We start from the raw sequence: 17,076 nt of genomic DNA, 5'->3' as shown, positions 1-17,076 counted from the left end.
GGTAGCATTGCATAATAAATAGACAATACAAAAGTATTTGGTTTGAATTTCAAATAAGTAGTAGATTTATTTCTGACAAATTCTAAAGTTAGTTCTATTTTCCCTCTCACTGCATCACGTGACAGCCATAAGCCAATCAGAAAATGCATATACAAATATCCTGTGAATTTTGCACATGCTCAGTAGGAGTTGGTGCCTCTGATAGTTTGTACTGTATATAAAAAGACTGTGATAATGAAAGTAAATTGGAAAGTCTCTTCAAACTGCACGTCACAAGTTTCCAGATCACTAACAGACACTCCAGTGCTGGCCATTGAGTATCACTGTAGAGATCACTATCCAAAGTAAGTTTGCCTAAAGTCAGTCAGTGCTAAAAGAACGCGCACCCTGAGTTGCAATATAAAGGAACAGGCATGGAAGTTGTTCTAGCCTTTGTTCTATCTCAGGAGTGCTGTTCTCTCTCTTCTAATATATCACTATGCTCTGAGAGGCCCTTACTCCCAGATCTAAGCTTCCTGTTCCTTATATGAAGGTCTCATAGTGACTTTCTGCCTCCCTGATCTGTTCAGAGGGTAATATTACACCCTGAGAAGTTTCACATCCATTTTGGACACACTACTCTTTAATTTTGACTTTACCATTCCTTTAAGGGTCTAGTTGAATCATTGTTGCTATTTTGTTTAGACCCCAAGTGGATTAAATTAAAATTGATTTTTTTGTCCCATGTCTATATTTAATGGGACTGGCTACTTTATCTGTAACCAAAAGCAAATGCTGCAGCACTCAAGAAGCTGTTTAATGGGGACAGATCCCTGCGTGTCTAACAGATGCTTTAATACTTCTCCACACAAATTGAGTGGGCGGGTGCAGGAAACCACATGCACACTGTAGACGTCGGCGTAATCCATTAATATACCAGGCATCCTACACAAAACAAATCCTAAAGGACCAAAGCACTCAAAAATAAAATAAATCCATATGAATAGAATTTTTTTTTTTTTTTAAAGAAACCATGTGCCCACTGTAGATATCAGAGTAATCTATCAATATACCAGTCATTCGCCACAAAACTAATCTTAAAGGGCCAAAGCGCTCAAAAATAAAATCAATCCATATTTATTGAAAATTTGTTAACAAACAGGCAATGACTCCATGCAATTACATTGGCATTCTATAAGAAAAGGGCTTTTTTTAAGTGTGGTATTTAAAGGTGTAAATCTTGTGATCATGTAACTTATGTTGACACCTTTTATAGCTACACACACGGGAACAAATGATGAAATACAATATCCACCTCACAAACCTAACGCTGCTACATATCTGTCTCTAATTGGCTTCAGCAGAGGTGATAAGATACTACAAAACAGTGGATATGTTAAACTGGTTAGCTGTGTCTACTCCAGTAACAACTCTGGATCAGTTCCTCCAAGGCAAGTGTTGAGTGGTGACTGGCTATTGAAAAACAATTGCAACAAACAAGGTATTAATACATTTAAAAAAAGTCACATTGACATATTAATTAATTTACAAGACTGACGGAAAATCTACATGGGCCCATATTACCATTTGTTCAGGCTAGACACATGGCAAATGCAGAAGAAACAGAAACAGTTATGATAATCCATTAATATACCAGGCATCCCCCACAAAACAAATCCTGAAGGGCCAAAGCACTCAAAAATAAATCCATATGAATAGAATTTTTTTTTTAAAGGCAGGCAATGCATATAGAAATGTGACTATAACCATGATGGGAAGTTCAATGATCCACGCTGCCGCATTCTAGAAGAAAGGGCATTTTTTAAATAGAAACATACGGCTAGATTTAGAGTTTTGTCGGTAACGACCCGCGTAGCTAACGCCGGCTTTTTTCTGGCCGCACCATAAAAATAACTCTGGTATTGAGAGTCCACAGAATCGCTGCGTTAGGCTCCAAAAAAGGAGCGTAGAGCATTTTTAACGCATCTGCAACTCTCGATACCAGAGTGCACGATTCCCCCATAGGAAACAATGGGGCTGTTTGAGCTGAAAAAAAACCTAACACCTGCAAAAAAGCCGCGTTCAGCTCCTAACGCAGCCCCATTGTTTCCTATGGGGAAACACTTCCTACGTCTGCACCTAACACTCTAACATGTACCCCGAGTCTAAACACCCCTAACCTTACACTTATTAACCCCTAATCTGCCGCCCCCGCTATCGCTGACCCCTGCATATTATTATTAACCCCTAATCTGCCGCTCCGTAAACCGCCGCTACTTACATTATCCTTATGTACCCCTAATCTGCTGCCCCTAACACCGCCGACCCCTATATTATATTTATTAACCCCTAATCTTCCGCCCCCAACGTCGCCGCCACCTACCTACACTTATTAACCCCTAATCTGCCGACCGGAGCTCACCGCTACTATAATAAATGTATTAACCCCTAAAGCTAAGTCTAACCCTAACACTAACACCCCCCTAACTTAAATATAATTTAAATCTAACTAAATTAATTAACTCTTATTAAATAACTTATTCCTATTTAAAGCTAAATACTTACCTGTAAAATAAACCCTAATATAGCTACAATATAAATTATAATTACATTGTAGCTATTTTAGGATTAATATTTATTTTACAGGCAACTTTGTAATTATTTTAACCAGGTACAATAGCTATTAAATAGTTAAGAACTATTTAATAGTTACCTAGTTAAAATAATTACAAAATCACCTGTAAAATAAATCCTAACCTAAGTTCTAATTAAACCTAACACTACACTATCTATCAATAAATAAATTAAATAAAATACCTACAATTAAACCTAACACTACACTAGCAATACATTAATTAAATACTATATCTACAAATAACTAAAATGAAATAAACTAACTAAAGTAAAAAAAATAAAAAAGAACTAAGTTACAAAAAATAAAAAAATATTTACAAACATAAGAAAAAGATTACAGCAATTTTAAACTAATTACACCTACTCTAAGCCCCCTAATAAAATAACAAAGACCCCCAAAATAAAAAATGCCCTACCCTATTCTAAATTACTAAAGTTAAAAGCTCTTTTACCTTACCAGCCCTGAACAGGGCCCTTTGCGGGGCATGCCCCAAGAAGTTCAGCTCTTTTGCCTGTAAAAAAAACCATACAATACCCCCCCAACATTACAACCCACCACCCACATACCCCTAATCTAACCCAAACCCCCCTTAAATAAACCTAACACTAAGCCCCTGAAGATCTTCCTACCTTGTCTTCACCTCACCAGGTATCACCGATCCGTCCTGGCTCCAAAATCTTCATCCAACCCAAGCGGGGGCTGGCGATCCATCCATCCGGTGGCTGAAGAGGTCCAGAAGAGGCTCCAAAGTCTTCATCCTATCCGGGAAGAAGAGGCGATCCGGACCGGCAACCATCTTGATCCAAGCGGCATCTTCATCCGATGACGACCGGCTCCATCCTGAAGACCTCCGACGCGGAACATCCATCCTGCCCGACGACTGAACGACGAATGACGGTTCCTTTAAATGACGTCATCCAAGATGGCGTCCCTCGAATTCCGATTGGCTGATAGGATTCTATCAGCCAATCGGAATTAAGGTAGGAATATTCTGATTGGCTGATGGAATCAGCCAATTAGAATCAAGTTCAATCCGATTGGCTGATCCAATCAGATTGAGCTCGCATTCTATTGGCTGTTCCGATCAGCCAATAGAATGCGAGCTCAATCTGATTGGCTGATTGGATCAGCCAATCGGATTAAACTTGATTCTGATTGGCTGATTCCATCAGCCAATCAGAATATTCCTACCTTAATTCCGATTGGCTGATAGAATCCTATCAGCCAATCGGAATTCGAGGGACGCCATCTTGGATGACATCATTTAAAGGAACCGTCATTCGTCGTTCAGTCGTCGGGCAGGATGGATGTTCTGTGTCGGAGGTCTTCAGGATGGAGCCGGTCGTCATCGGATGAAGATAGAAGATGCCGCTTGGATCAAGATGGTTGCCGGTCCGGATCGCCTCTTCTTCCCGGATAGGATGAAGACTTTGGAGCCTCTTCTGGACCTCTTCAGCCACCGGATGATGGATCGCCAGCCCCCGCTTGGGTTGGATGAAGATTTTGGAGCCAGGACGGATCGGTGATACCTGGTGAGGTGAAGACAAGGTAGGAAGATCTTCAGGGGCTTAGTGTTAGGTTTATTTAAGGGGGGTTTGGGTTAGATTAGGGGTATGTGGGTGGTGGGTTGTAATGTTGGGGGGGGGGGGGGTATTGTATGTTTTTTTTTTTACAGGCAAAAGAGCTGAACTTCTTGGGGCATGCCCCGCAAAGGGCCCTGTTCAGGGCTGGTAAGGTAAAAGAGCTTTTAACTTTAGTAATTTAGAATAGGGTAGGGCATTTTTTATTTTGGGGGTCTTTGTTATTTTATTAGGGGGCTTAGAGTAGGTGTAATTAGTTTAAAATTGTAATATTTTTCTTATGTTTGTAAATATTTTTTTATTTTTTGTAACTTAGTTCTTTTTTTTTTTTTGTACTTTAGTTAGTTTATTTAATTGTATTTATTTGTAGGTATTTGTATTTAATTAATTTATTGATAGTGTAGTGTTAGGTTTAATTGTAACTTAGGTTAGGATTTATTTTACAGGTAATTTTGTAATTATTTTAACTAGGTAACTATTAAATAGTTCTTAACTATTTAATAGCTATTGTACCTGGTTAAAATAATTACGAAGTTGCCTGTAAAATAAATATTAATCCTAGAATAGCTACAATGTAATTATAATTTATATTGTAGCTATATTAGGGTTTATTTTACAGGTAAGTATTTAGCTTTAAATAGGAATAATTTATTTAATAAGAGTTAATTAATTTCGTTAGATTAAAATTATATTTAACTTAGGGGGGTGTTAGTGTTAGGGTTAGACTTAGCTTTAGGGGTTAATACATTTATTAGAATAGCGGTGAGCTCCGGTCGGCAGATTAGGGGTTAATGTTTGAAGTTTGGTGTCGGCGATGTTAGGGAGGGCAGATTAGGGGTTAATACTATTTATTATAGGGTTAGTGAGGCGGATTAGGGGTTAATAACTTTATTATAATAGCGGTGCGGTCCGCTCGGCAGATTAGGGGTTAATAAGTGGAGGCGACGTTGTGGGGGGCAGATTAGGGGTTAATAAATATAATATAGGGGTCGGCGGTGTTAGGGGCAGCAGATTAGGGGTACATAGCTATAATGTAGGTGGCGGTGCTTTGCGGTCGGCAGATTAGGGGTTAATTATTGTAAGTAGCTGGCAGCGACGTTGTGGGGGGCAGGTTAGGGGTTAATAAATATAATACAGGGGTCGGCGGTGTTAGGGGCAGCAGATTAGGGGTACATAGGGATAACTTAGCTGGCGGCGCTTTGAGGTCGGCAGATTAGGGGTTAAAAAAAAAAACGAGTGGCGGCGATGTGGGGGGACCTCAGTTTAAGGGTACATAGGTAGTTTATGGGTGTTAGTGTACTTTAGAGTACAGTAGTTAAGAGTTTTATGAACCGGCGTTAGCCCAGAAAGCTCTTAACTCCTGACTTTTTCCTGCGGCTGGAGTTTTGTCGTTAGAATTCTAACGCTCACTTCAGACACGACTCTAAATACCGGCGTTAGAAAGATCCCATTGAAAAGATAGGATACGTAATTTACGTAAGGGGATCTGCGGTATGGAAAAGTCGCGGCTGAAAAGTGAGCGTTAGACCCTTTTTTCAGTGACTCCAAATACCGGCGGTAGCCTAAAACCAGCGTTAGGAGCCTCTAACGCTGGTTTTCACGGCTACCGCCAAACTCTAAATCTAGGCCATAGAATTTGACGATGGATAAGAACCAAAAAGGCCCATCAAGTCTACCCATATTACAAGTTACTTTTTTCATAGGATAGCCTTATGCATGTCCCAGGAATGTTTTTAATTCTCTTACAGTCCTTGTGTTCATCACATCTGTTGGAAGCTTATTCTATGAATCCTCCACCATTTCTCCTGAATCTGCTTCCCTCTAACTTAAAGGGACACTTAAGTCAAAATTAGACTTTCTTGATTCGTATAGAGCATGGAATTTTAAACAACTTTCTAATTTACTTCCATTAACAAAATATGCACAGTCTTTTTATATTTACACACACTGAGCATGTGCAAGGAATTACAGAATATACGTGTATGCATTTGTGAGTGGCTGATGGATATAACATAATAGACGAGGAGGGGAAAAAGACATAACTTTGAAATTTGTCAGAAAAAAATCTACTGCTCATTTGAAGTTAATTTCAGACTAATTGCCATTTTATTGTCTTTTCATCATGCATTTGTTGATTATGCAAATCTACTGTATTTACTGGTCATTTAAGACCCTTTGTTATGGCATTTATTATTTATTTTTGTGGAAAATGCTTTCAGCTTCCACTTTGTCTCTTCCTCTATTTGATGGTTTCTATCATGTCACCTCTTTCCCTTCTCTCCTCTAAACTATACCTATTTACAGTATGTCATAGTCTTTCTTTGTACATTTTTATATTTTAGACCGTATACCATTTTAGTAGCCATCCTTTTGAGAGTTTTAAGTTTATTTATATCCTTCTGGAGAATGGTCTCCAGAATTGTACATAGTATTTCAGATGAGGCCCAACAAATGATCTGTAAAGTAACATTAGAACCTTGCTAATTCTGCTACTAAATGTGGTGTTTCATAGTGTAAAACTTGTGATCATGTGGTGACGCCTTTAGATCTCCACACGCATGAAAAATAAATTAAATATGATATCCCCTTAATCATGTTAGTACATATGTGATCTATATTTTACATCTTGGGATGTCACATACAATATGTGGGTAAAATGAAGAGAGAGTTTAAGTCTTAACTCTAGATTGTCAGAGCATATCGGGGATATAGAAAACCCAGATGCATGAATACGTGTAGCTAGATGATTCCAAGCTTTTCATGATGCTAATTCTAGTATGGTACAATTCAGGCTATTGACTTTGTGCCAGCTCTATGGCAGCAGTGTTTTCTGCTGCCAAAGAATACTATAGACATGTGCACGCTCCTGAGCTCTTATGAGCCTGCTTCAAAGGATACTAAGAGAACAAAGCAATTTGTACAAGTAAATTGCCAAGTTGTTTAAAACTGCAGTCTCTTTCTGAATCATGACAGTTTACTTTTGACTTTACTACCCCTTTAAAGGGTCATTAAGCATTTTGAGATAGCAATATAAAAGGATAAATCATGTGTGTGTATATGTATGTATGTGTATGTATGTATATATATATATATATATATATATATATATATATATATATATATATATATATATATATATATATATATTGTATATGTGTGTGTGTATATATATCTATATGTGTGTATAGAGAGAGATAGAGAGAGAGAGATAGAGATATATACACAAAGAATATGCAGTAGATTATATCCGGCACAAACTTATATCCAGCTAATTACTCCACATACTGTGTCACAATGAAAGAGACAGACCCAGATTGCGTTCAAAAGAAAAAAATATTTATATATCCTGAACCAGATACATCTGACAGTCAGCTTATATTATAGAAAAGCAGGAACTAGTACTAAGTGCTGAAAATGGGGTACCCCAAAGGCCAATTATTATACACTCATAATTATACATGCAATACAAATTAGAATGCAAATTAAATGGCATATATACGGTATCACAATAACCACATATTCTCTTCAACGGACTGTAAGCACATGTGAATTAAATGTCCCGATCATGTAGTGCAATAAAGTTGCTTTAATATCACATAATCCTTAAACTCGTTTTCCCGTAAAAGAGAATTACCAAAATTGGGGAGTCTTAAGTATGACAGTTTGTCTCACCAAATATTAGATTTCCTCCTTAAATTCTTAACTCCGGTTACTTTACCAAACTTGGCTTGCACACTCCACCGGGTCCTCGTGCTGCAGTCGGCTACGATCGCCGTCAACCTTGTTTGTTGGATACTGCACACAGACCCTCCCTCCGGCTACGTTACCGAACTTGGTTTGTGTAAATCACCGGATCCTCGTGCTGCAGTCGGCTCTTAACGCCATCAACCTTGTTTGTTGGGCACTGCACACTGACCCTCCGTTAGGATGCAAACGGCCTTCCTCATCTGTTGTTTAGCACAGGTTAGTGTTACCGGGCATAACTATTTCCAGCGGTTATTGTAACTAATACATTAAGCAGACTTTTTGCAATAATTTGCAACAGAGTTCCCACATTGAGTTTCTAGTGGGTGTAGTCGTTACATTACGTAATGTAACGGCTACACCCACTAGAAACTCAATGTGGGAGTAGCACCTTGACGCTGGAACTTGGAAATTATTGCAAAAAGTCTGCTTAATGTATTGGTTGCAGTGCCCAACAAACAAGGTTGACAATCAACTATCTAAAAAGTATATAGTTTTTCTCCTTATTTTTCTTCTTTGATCTTTGTAACAAATACACAAAACACTCTATAAATTTTGATAATTTTTTTTTTTTATTGTCAAATAGGAACCGTTTTTTAACAGAAAATTTCTTTATTATCAAATAGGAACCGCTTTCAGCCACGTCTCTCACCTATATAGCATTGGACCTACCAGTTTATCATACCACCAAGCATTAAAAATATACTTTTTAGATAGTTGATTTTATATTTAATAAGTTTTTTTAATTTTTAGAGAAAAGCACATGCAATGTCAGACATTACGTGGTATTGTCTGTTTTTGTGATTCAAAACCACCACATACAGTGCCAAACGTAATATGGTACTGAGTTGTCTTTTTTGGTCATTCTAAATTGCCAAAAGAATCTTTTTGGTATAATATAATCATTATCTTATTCATACATCAACATTTTTAAATGCAATATATTGATTTTGAATGTGCATATTCCTATTTTCTTTCAGAGCGTTCATAATTTAACTCTTATTATTTTCTCCATTTAGAATTTTTACTAAATCTTCTCGCAAATCCCTACAATCATTTGCACCAGCATATATATTTTGCAATTCAAGTCCGTGATGCGGAGTATAGATTTCACTTTGCGCATATTGACATTAGTTTGTTCTCAATCTCATAATTCACATATACTTATATAACATTTGGACATTATCGAACACAGTGTCAAACACAACAAATTTCATACACCTCTGATAAACATTTATTTTTATATATACGATGTCTCATAATAGCTTCCAGACCAAATGTATTCAAGTTTACACAGACGTATATTTTAATATGTTTTTATTTAACGAGCAAAGATGTTTCTATTCATTGATATTTATGCAATTTGTTTCAATATGGCTACATTCTACAACTTGTACATGACGTGTCTCAGGCTATGATTGGTCTAATTTTGACCTATGAAATGTATTGGCACTCTTTTTAAATTTATCAACTTACATGTGTAATTCATTATACTTGATGAAACGGCCAGGAGCTTGCAGCTGAGAAACGCATTTAAAGCTCTGCAAATAAATTGTTTTTATTTCTTATTATTCAAACCTTGTTTTTCTGGCTTTTGTCTATCCAAATAACCCCCCATAAACCCTGCCGTTTCTGTAAGGGTTCATTTTTATTGAGACACTTTTGACGAATATTAGCGCAAAGTGGATGCTGCATGCAGCTATAGCTGCTTTCTTTTATACACTGCTGCTCCAGATGATTCCCTTCCATCTGTGGAGCTGCACCTTGGAAGTTTGGATGCTTTCTGTATCAGCATACTGACTGCTGCATAAAACGTGAAGGAGAGCACACAGCTGCACCTTGGAAGTTTGGATGCTTTCTGTATCAGCGTACTGACTGCAGCACAAAACGTCAGCCTGCCCATTCGCACTTCTTTACATAAGAGTGCCAGTACTCTTGTGAGTATATCTACAACAGTTTGTCTCTTTTTGTGACTCCAGTTTATTGAACTTATTTGCACTATGAGGCGCTGTCTTTTGCTCACTTTCTAGATACACTGTTTTGATCATCCAGTCCCAAGACTAGCTGCCTGCCGCCTTCAGACATTATCACCTTGCCAAAGTCTTCGACTTGTCCACAGAGACACTTATTGTTTGAGAAACTGCTCACAATCACATTTTGGGACATCAAAATGATAAGCACTTAAAACATTTCTTTCTTTTTATAGAGATATTGTATTCAAATGTACTAATTTTTATCTGCTTTTTTTGCTTTATTGATTTGTTTTATTACTTTGGTTTTATTATTTTTGTTTCCATTTGCATATATATTTTTTCACATTGTCACACTATTAATTTTTGTGACGATTTTGTTTTCATTAATTGTCGCCCTGGAGTATAGGGGCTTGTCACCTTGATTAGGAACACGTTGATGTGTTAGCTATTTGGCGCACTCTACCACTATACTGCAGTATAGGTTTTTTTTTTTTCCCTCTTTGACCAGGAGAGCCTTGTCGCTCAAGTCGTGGTCAGCAGATAATGTGTCTAAGACTAGACTACTTTCCTTGTCCTTTAAGAGCATTATTGCCACCGTCACAGGTGGAAAGGGAGCTTTCCTAACGAAAAACAAGAAATCTGAACCCATGGGTTGTTCGCTGGACATTTTTGTTACTTTTGTCCAAACAGGCGTTAGAGGAGCGCAAAAGTGCCTAAGATGGAGTCCGCCAGGACTACTTGGAAACCCAACCAGGGGTGGAACAACAGACCAAAAAAGCTTCCTAAGATAACTGTTTCTCTGTTTCAGAGGGAATGGGTTTAGTCCATCCAGAATACAGAATAAGCTTTTGGTCCCAAGGGACCGCTTCTTACTATCAAGAGTGTCAGGAAATGCAGTAAAGAAAGCGGCACTACTCCACTACATGGAAGACCTCATTGCCATGGGTGTGGTGGTTCCAGTTCCTCCATCAGAGAGAGGAGGGGGTTTCTACTCCAATCTGTTTGTGGTTCCCAAGAAAGAAGGTATGCTTCACCCAATTTTGGACCTGAAGGGACTCAATAGATTCGTAAGAGTTCCCACTTTCAAGATGGAAACGAAAATATCCATCCTCCCCCTGGTGTAAGTTCATGTCTACTATAGACGATGAGGACATGTACCTTCACATTCCGATCCACAAAGATCACTACCGTTTCCTTTGGTTTGCCTTTCTAGACAAGCACTACCAGTTTGTTGGGCTTCCATTTGGCTTGGCTACGGCACCACGAGTGTTCACCAAGGTACAATGCATGGAGGTGGTAGGGCTAATGGTGTCGGCATCAGATGCTATACCGTTTGCTCGCTTTCATCTGAGACACTTGTGAATTCTCGGGCAGTGGAATGAATATCATTCAGATCTGTCGCAGATCATCTGCCTGGATGCCCAGACTACTCCAGTTCTCCTAGGGACGTGTCTTTGTCGCCCTTCTTGAACAATTATCACCACAGATGCCTGTCTGGCTGGGGTGCAGTGTGTGCTTCCCTGAGAGCCAAAGGAACCTGGTGCAAGGAAGGAGTTTCCCTTCGGATCAACATCAGGGAGGCACACGGAGCTCTCTGATGATGCAAGTGGTGTCTCAAATCCTGCAGTGGGCAGAGAGATATCAATCTCAGATCACAGCTATCCACATTCCAGGTGTGAAAAATATGGAAGGAATCTCCTGAGCAGGCAGACTTTCCACTCAGGGAAGTGGTCCCTGAATCGGGAGGTGTTTCTGGAGATAACTCGCATATGGGGTGTTTCAGGCATAGATCTGATGGCTTCCCGCTTCAGTTCCAAACTCCCGACATATGGATCGAGGTCCAGGGATCCTCAGGCAGAGCTAGTGGACGCTCTAGCAGTCCCGTGGAACATCCACCTAATTTACATGTTTCCACTGATTGTTCTCCTGTCCTGAGTGGTTGCTCGGATCAGGCAGGCGAGAATACCAACTATTCTGATAGCCACTGTGTGGCCACGTAGGACTTGGTATGCAGACCTGGTGAACTCGTCTGCTCATCCTTGGCAATTGCCTCTTGGTCTGTTCTGTTTTCAAAACCTAGATACTCTGAGGCTGACTGCCTGGAGATTGAACGGTTAATCTTAGCTCAGAGAGGCTTTTCTGACAATGTGATTGATACTTTTATCCAGGTTTGTAAGCCTGTCACCAGACACATCTACCACAAGGTCTGGAGGACTTATCTTCATTAATTATCTGGATGTCGTAAACCGAGCGCTAGTATATATGCCTTAAGCTCACTTCCAAAAGTCCCCTAGCAGACTTAGAAGGAAACGGTTATAAAATGGGTATGGAAGGGAGCGCTAGAAGCTGAAAAGGCTAAAAATAGTGACAATTTATTGCATATAATGACATATAAAAACAGTGATTAAGCATATAAAAATACAATAATGCAATGATATAATGGCTAAAAACTACATGGATCCATGATATATGTAAAACAGTTGGTACATGTTGAGGCTATACCATAGTTGGTTATGTACAAATAATGATAGCACAGCAAGATGTAAATAAAAAATTTGGGAGAATAACCAGTCGTGTGATGTGTGTGGCAATCACAACTTCAAAACTTGAAATCAGTGAATAAAAAGTTACAAAGATAGAAAATGTAAATTAAGTACAAAGTGTTCAAATGGTAATGTCCAAACGTTGGTGTGTAATAATCAATCCAAACTTAAATGTGTCATGAAAAATGCGGAAAAAATTGTACATTTTTTTTTAGCGAAACGGTGGGTCTCCAGATGAATTTCCAAAGAGTGAACACAGAATGTTGGATTTCCAAAGAGTGAACACGAAATGTTGGATCCTATAGATGTGTGTAAAAGTAAAGTACAAGAAAGTGAAAAATAAAAATGAGAGCAAAATACCCCAAAAAATTGAATATCCTGAACCTGTAAATAAACAAGAAAAAACAATAGTGCAATAAAGTTTTTACATTTTTCAACGCGTTTCGGCCTTTCACAGGCCTTTTTCAAGACTGTTTTTACATATATCATGGATCCATGTAGTTTTTAGCCATTGTATCATTGCATTATTGTATTTTTATATGCTTAATCACTGTTTTTATATGTCATTATATGTAATAAATTGTCACTATTTTTAGGACTTATCTTCACTGGTGTGATCAGCGAGGTTTCTCTTGGTGTTGAGTAATATATCCGCCTATTTTAGAGTTTCTCCAGGAGGGTCTGGAGAAAAGCCTATCAGCCAGTTCTATCAAGGATCAGATCTCTGCCCTTTCACTGTTTTACATGAAGTTGGCTAGTTTCGTCAGATGTTTAGGAGTTTGTGCAAGCGTCGGTCAGAAACTGTCCTGTTTTCAAACCTGTAGTTCCTCCATGGAGCCTAAATTTAGTGCTAAAAGTTCTTCAGAGGTCTCCAATTGAGCCTCTATTGTTGGCTATTTACTTTGCTCGCAAAGTGTCAGAGCTTTTGGCGTTGATGTGTTATCCTCTGCATCTGGTGATCCATCAGGATAAGGCTGAGTTGAGGACTTAGCTAGGGTTTTTTTCTTAATGTAGTTAATACATCAACCAGGAGCTTGCGGTTTCTTCACTTTGTCGCAATCCATCATCCTCCAAGGAGATTGTTGCACAATTTGGATGTGGTCAGAGCGTTAAAGTTCTACCTTCACACTACTAAGGGATTTTGTCAATCTTCTTCCTTATTCATCCTGTATGCTGGTAAGCGCAAGGGGCAGAAGGCCTCAACTGTCACTATTTCCTTTTGGTTGAGAAGTCTGATTTGCATGGCGTGTAATAAAGTGGGTCAGGAGCCCCTATAGAGAATCACAGCGCATTCCACTTGTGCGGTGTCTACTACTTGGGCCTTCAAGAATGAGGCCTAAGTTGAGCAAATCTTTAAGGCTGCAACTTGGTCTTCATTGCACACTTTCATGAAGTTCTATAAATTTTATGTTTTTGCTTCTGCGGAGGCATCTTTTGGGAGAAGGGTTCTACAAGCGTTGGTGCCTAGTAATTAAGACTGCCTTCCCTAGCTTTCCCTCCTAAACATTTGTGAACTCCCCAGCTTGGGTATTGGTTTCCCATATGTTAAGAATGTTCTTGTGGATTCTCACTGCCACTAGAAGGAAAATAAAATGTATGTTTACCTGAATTTCCTTCTTGACAGTAAGAGTCCACAATCCTGCCTGGTTACTTAATATGTAGCGGCGGTAGTCATTTTATTGCACCTCTGTATTCTCTTCACTTTTCCTTATCCTCTGCTTGAACTACTGAGAGGGTAGGGGAAGTGTGAGGGATATTTATAATTTTGGGGTGTCTTTGCCTCCTGGTTGCCAGGTAGAGTAATTCCCATAGGTTAAGTATGTTCTTGTAGACTCTCACTGCCTAGAAGGAAATTAATTAATCAGGTAAGCATAAATTTGTTACATGATTTTTATTTTTTTAAATGTTTACTATGAAATTTATATAAAATATTCCTTATTGTCTACTGAACTGCTGGGAAAAGGTGTAGAGGTCATAACCTTACCCTTATTTTTGTGTTACACACTTATTTAGGAACAGTTAAAATGTCCTCAAATTATAATAATTATGTAATTAATAACTAACATTAATCCAATTGTATTTCTTATCAACAGGTGTATTTACAAACTGCAGTAATTCTAGTCCTAGTCATGGTGAAAGTAGTGATTCTTCTTTCAATCTTCTTCAACATCAACGAAGCAATGTGCAAAATTTATATTCTGAAGATGGGACATGCTTTTCTAGGAAACCAAATATTTTAAAACAGAAATGTTATACAGGACATATTGCTTTTTCATGTTTTGATTGTGGAAAATGTTTTGTTCAGAAATCTACTCTTACTGAGCATCAGAAAATTCATACACATGAGACGTCATTTTCATGTTCTGAATGTGGGAAAGATTTTACGAAGAAATCCGCTCTGCTTAAGCATCAGAAAATTCATACAGGAGAGAAAGCATTTTCATGTTCTGAGTGTGGAAAATGTTTTTCTCAGAAATGGGAACTTGTTCGACATCAGAAAAGTCATACAGGAGAGAAAGAATTTCCATGTTCAGAATGTGGGAAATGTTTTGTTATGAAATCAAGTCTTATTGTACATAAAAAAATTCATACAGGAGAGAAAGCATTCTCATGTTCTGAATGTGGGAAATGTTTTATTTCTAAATCAGGTCTTATTTTACATCAAAAAATTCATACAGGAGAGAAAGCATTTTCATGTTCTGAATGTGAGAAATGTTTTACTCAGAAATCAAGTCTTATTGCACATCAGAAAATTCATACAGGAGAGAAAGCATTTTCATGTTCTGAATGTGGAAAATGTTTTTCCATGAAATCGCATTTAATTACACATCACAAAATTCATACGGGAGAGAAATCATTTTCATGTTCTGAATGTGGGAAATGTTTTGCACTGAAATTATATCTACATATGCATCAGAAAATTCATACAGGAGAGAAAGCATTTTCATGTTCTGAATGTGGGAAATTTTTTACTCTGAAATCAAATCTTATTATGCATCAGAAAATTCATACAGGAGAGAAAGCATTTTCATGTTCTGAATGTGGGAAATGTTTCATTCTGAAATCAAATCTTATTAGGCATCAGAAAACTCATACAGGAGAGAGAGCATTTTCATGTTCTGAGTGTGGAAAATGTTTTTCTCAGAAATGGGAACTTGTTCGACATCAGAAAAGTCATACAGGAGAGAAAGAATTTCCATGTTCAGAATGTGGGAAATGTTTTGTTATGAAATCAAGTCTTATTGTACATAAAAAAATTCATACAGGAGAGAAAGCATTTTCATGTTCTGAATGTGGGAAATTTTTTACTCTGAAATCAAATCTTATTATGCATCAGAAAATTCATACAGGAGAGAAAGCATTTTCATGTTCTGAATGTGGGAAATGTTTTGTTATGAAATCAAATCTTATTAGGCATCAGAAAACTCATACAGGAGAGAAAGCATTTTCATGTTCTGAATGTGGGAAATGTTTTGTTATGAAATCAAATCTTATTAGGCATCAGAAAACTCATACAGGAGAGAGAGCATTTTCGTGTTCTGAATGTGGGAAATGTTTTATTCTAAAATCACATCTTATTAGACATCAGAAAACTCATACAGGAGAAAAAGCATTTTCATGATCTGAATGTGGGAAATGTTTTACTCAGAAATCAAAGCTTATTACGCATCAGAAATGTCATACAGGAGAGAAAGCATTTTCATGTTATAAATGTGGGAAATGTTTTTCCTTGATATCACGTTTTATTACACATCAGAAAATTCATAAAGGAAAGAAATCTTTTTCATGTTCCCAATGTGGGAAATGTTTTGCTCTGTAATTATATCTTCTTACGCATCAGAAAATTCATAAAGGAGAGAAAGCATTTTCATGTTCTGAATGTGGGAAATGTTTCATTCTAAAATCACATCTTATTAAGCATCAGGAAACTTATAGGAGACAAAGCATATTTAATGTTTTGAATGTGGAACCTTGAAATATATTATATCACATCAGAAAACTTGTGCAGGAGAGAAAGCATTTTCATGTTCTGAATGTGGGCATTTTTTTCTCAGAAATCAAATCTTATTACACTTAAGAAAATTCATTAAATACAAATTGTCCAGCACACTTACTGATATCAATCCTGTGCCTGCTGTTGATGCCTGCTAAAACCCAAAATTATCCACAAGAAATAATACAGCAACACCAACTATATTCAAATTCTTTATTCCATGGCAAAGCAGTTGCACAACAATGTTTCGGGAGTTATCCCTTAGTCATGTTAAAAGAAAGTGCTTTAAATCCATATCAAGTTTAAATCCACGCCAGTTTTTTTAATATATAAAGTACTATTGTACTAAACATAACATATGGTGCCATTACCATCTATTATACCTAAGCTATTAATAATTATTTATAAGTCAATTATACTCTCTTCATTGCCAGGGAATTTAAACAGATTATTTATGCCAGTTGCATCTTGCGGATGCTGTACACTGTACTGTTAAAAAAATTATACCTTTTTCACAGAGGCAGAACTCCTGTCTTTGTGGATGCAAGGCATTACATGTCCTATACTATTAGTGTACACAATCTAAAGTATATACCCCTCTAGGTATATACCTTTCATTCATTGTACT

General features: G+C 37.6%; 1 protein-coding gene across 1 annotated transcript in view; it reads left to right on the top strand.

Annotated features, from left to right (window-relative positions):
- Positions 1-16,334, top strand: part of LOC128657373 (gastrula zinc finger protein XlCGF57.1-like) — a 44,394-nt gene extending 28,060 nt beyond the window's left edge. The window contains exon 5 of the mRNA XM_053711700.1: positions 14,548-16,334. Coding sequence (XP_053567675.1) covers positions 14,548-16,076 — 1,529 coding nt within the window. The 3' untranslated portion in view covers positions 16,077-16,334. The remainder of the gene's footprint in view (positions 1-14,547) is intronic.
- The last annotated feature ends 742 nt before the right edge of the window (positions 16,335-17,076 follow it).

Source organism: Bombina bombina, chromosome 4 (genome assembly GCF_027579735.1).
Source record: "Bombina bombina isolate aBomBom1 chromosome 4, aBomBom1.pri, whole genome shotgun sequence".
NCBI classification, from domain to species: domain Eukaryota; kingdom Metazoa; phylum Chordata; class Amphibia; order Anura; family Bombinatoridae; genus Bombina; species Bombina bombina.
The sequence above is the reverse complement of the archived record's forward strand: the minus strand, read 5'-3'. Positions and strand labels throughout refer to the sequence as shown.